Source organism: Colius striatus, chromosome 1 (assembly GCF_028858725.1).
Source record: "Colius striatus isolate bColStr4 chromosome 1, bColStr4.1.hap1, whole genome shotgun sequence".
In the NCBI taxonomy this organism is placed as follows: Eukaryota; Metazoa; Chordata; class Aves; order Coliiformes; family Coliidae; genus Colius; species Colius striatus.
This window is the reverse complement of record NC_084759.1, coordinates 190,815,100-190,817,495: the sequence shown is the minus strand read 5'-3', so window position 1 is coordinate 190,817,495 and position 2,396 is coordinate 190,815,100. Positions and strand designations below refer to the sequence as shown.

Below are 2,396 nucleotides of genomic sequence, written 5' to 3'. Positions count from 1 at the left end.
TTTTTTTTTTCCAAAATGTTGGCTAATTTTGTGTTTTGAGTAGGAAGATTCAATTTCACACCAGTTCTACACATGCTCTTCTGCTATCCAGTAGTTTGGGCAGGATAAACCTGTAACCAAGATTTTCCTCCACTAATCTCTATGGCTTTTATTGGGATTTTATTATTGCTCACCTTACTGTGGACTTTCAAATGTGGGGAGTATCTGAAGTAGTTTAAGATTATTTAGTCTTTAAAATGTCACTGGGATGCAAGCAAGTGTCCCTATATATCCACCCAGCTAGAGTTTTTGCCTTTGCTTTCCAACTGGTGAATAAAGCAGGGAGGGCAGGGCCAAGTGAGCTGCCTGCAGTGGTCTCTGCAGGCAGCCTGCCTGACTGCAAACTGCAATAACCACTTCTGCTCCCACTCCAGATGCCTTTCCAAATCCTCCGTCCCCTCCCAACACCTCTGAGTTGTTTGTCCTGAACAACCTTAATGCTCACAGGAGAGGTGACCACCATGGGAACCACCCCATCTTGCTCACACTTATGGTGAAAGGGAGCCTCCAGACAGCATCGAGGCAGGAAAAGTCTCTGAAAAGCAGCAGCATTAGCAATGTCTTGCACACCAAATTAAGTCCCAAAGCAGGCAAAGCAGCAGCTAGACCCAGCCCAACATCCCTCCGTCTGCCTGGCACAAGTGTGAAGGCACTGGGCAGCGTTGGCACCCTCGGCCTGCTCCACGGCTCATCCACCAGAGCGAGGAGGAGGAATATTTCTCGGTGTCACCCTGGGGAGCTGCCTGCCTCACTCTTTAAAGAAGCTGTCAAACACAGAGAGCTGTTGAATCAGTATGGATTTTACTCTGTAGCCTGTGCCTGGTAGCTGCTGACAGCTTGCCGATGCCTCTTCTGCTGGCACAGACTGGGCTGTGCCGTTGTGCACCAGGACAGATCCAGGCTAGGAGGGAGAGGATACCAGCGCTGGCTCTCTGGTGCTCATCTTGGGTGACTGTGAGAATGCAGCCAAATGGGAAGACTTCAGAGACAACTTTCTGTTGCTGCAGCCAGCCTCTCTCACCAGTGCCAAACATGCATGTTTGCCAAGCACAGAAGAGAGTTTGGATGCAGGACAGCCAGTCCTTCGGATGAGATGTGAAAGCAGCGGCCTCCTCCACTGGCCACATTGAACCCACCGCATGTCCTGAATCAGACGACATCCAGATCATCGCCTCCTCTTCCACCAGGCAGCTTCCCATGCCCGTCCCAAGGCTGTAAATAGCTGTGGATAATGGCTGTGATGTTGATCCAGACCACGGCTGCCTACCCGTGACTGTGCGGAGGGTCTGGTGCTCGACGGCCCCATTGGAGACGTGACGTCTGGCTATTTGGAGCTGGTGTACTTGGTGACGGCCTTGGTGCCCTCTGAGACAGCGTGCTTGGCCAGCTCTCCTGGGAGCAGCAGGCGCACGGCCGTCTGGATCTCCCGCGAGGTGATGGTTGAGCGCTTGTTGTAATGGGCCAGGCGGGACGCTTCCCCAGCAATGCGCTCAAAGATGTCGTTGACGAAGGAGTTCATGATGCCCATGGCCTTGGAAGAGATGCCGGTGTCGGGGTGGACCTGCTTCAGCACCTTGTAGACATAGATGGAGTAACTCTCTTTCCTGCTCTTGTGCCGCTTCTTATCGCCCTTCTTCTGGGTCTTTGTCACAGCCTTCTTGGAGCCCTTTTTGGGAGCAGAGGTGGACTTTGCTGGCTCTGGCATCCTGAGAGCTCTTTCTCCAGGTCTTCAAGCTGTTTGGAAAGAACACCAAAAAAAAAAAAAAGAAATTCTTTTTTGTTGTTCTACAGTATAGTTTTAATGGAAGATGAGAGAGCCTGAGCTGGAGACCAGCCACATCTCTGAATTTGAGATGAACACCCCACGACCCCATGCGAGCACTTCTGAATTGCCAGTGAGAACTGCTCTGGTTTCTGCATGCTTTGTTATTGTTTTCTGTTTAAATTCCCATAAGACTGGCCTTGTAAACATCACTGAACTCAGACCTAATTGTCATCTACTTAGTAAATATGGGCTGGAAGGGGAACATATTTCTGAGAAGAACACTGCAGTTCCAAAGAAAACACTATCTGCAGCACAGATTAAATTAAATCCTCCTGGAATGGGCTGGAGGGATTGTTGCAAGATGTTACTGAAGCCATCTTTATAGGATACTGGTCAAAATACAGTTACTACAATCTTCAAAAGACCCTTATTTTCTTTGCATGTAGGTAAACATCTGTTTTGAGGGTGCTTGCATTTCTGTGGCTATTGTTTTATGTACAGTTTTAAGCTAGCTGCCTGAGCTACAGGAATCTCTCAGTATTCACCTCAGCGACAAAAAATATCAGAGAGTAGAAAAGCTCAGAGGAGGTGG

General features: G+C 49.2%; 1 protein-coding gene across 1 annotated transcript; it reads right to left on the bottom strand.

Annotated features, from left to right (window-relative positions):
• Positions 1 to 582: 582 nt before the first annotated feature.
• On the bottom strand, positions 583 to 1,749 carry LOC104554484 (histone H2B 5). The gene has a single exon (XM_010197547.2). It carries the CDS (start codon positions 1,742 to 1,744, stop codon positions 1,364 to 1,366), a length of 381 nt encoding a protein of 126 aa, XP_010195849.1. The 5' UTR covers positions 1,745 to 1,749; the 3' UTR covers positions 583 to 1,363.
• Positions 1,750 to 2,396: the final 647 nt, after the last annotated feature.

Bases quoted from the DNA above. Each gene is read 5' to 3' on its own strand.
- LOC104554484 (XM_010197547.2), bottom strand. From the start codon at position 1,744: ATGCCAGAGCCAGCAAAGTCCACCTCTGCTCCCAAAAAGGGCTCCAAG.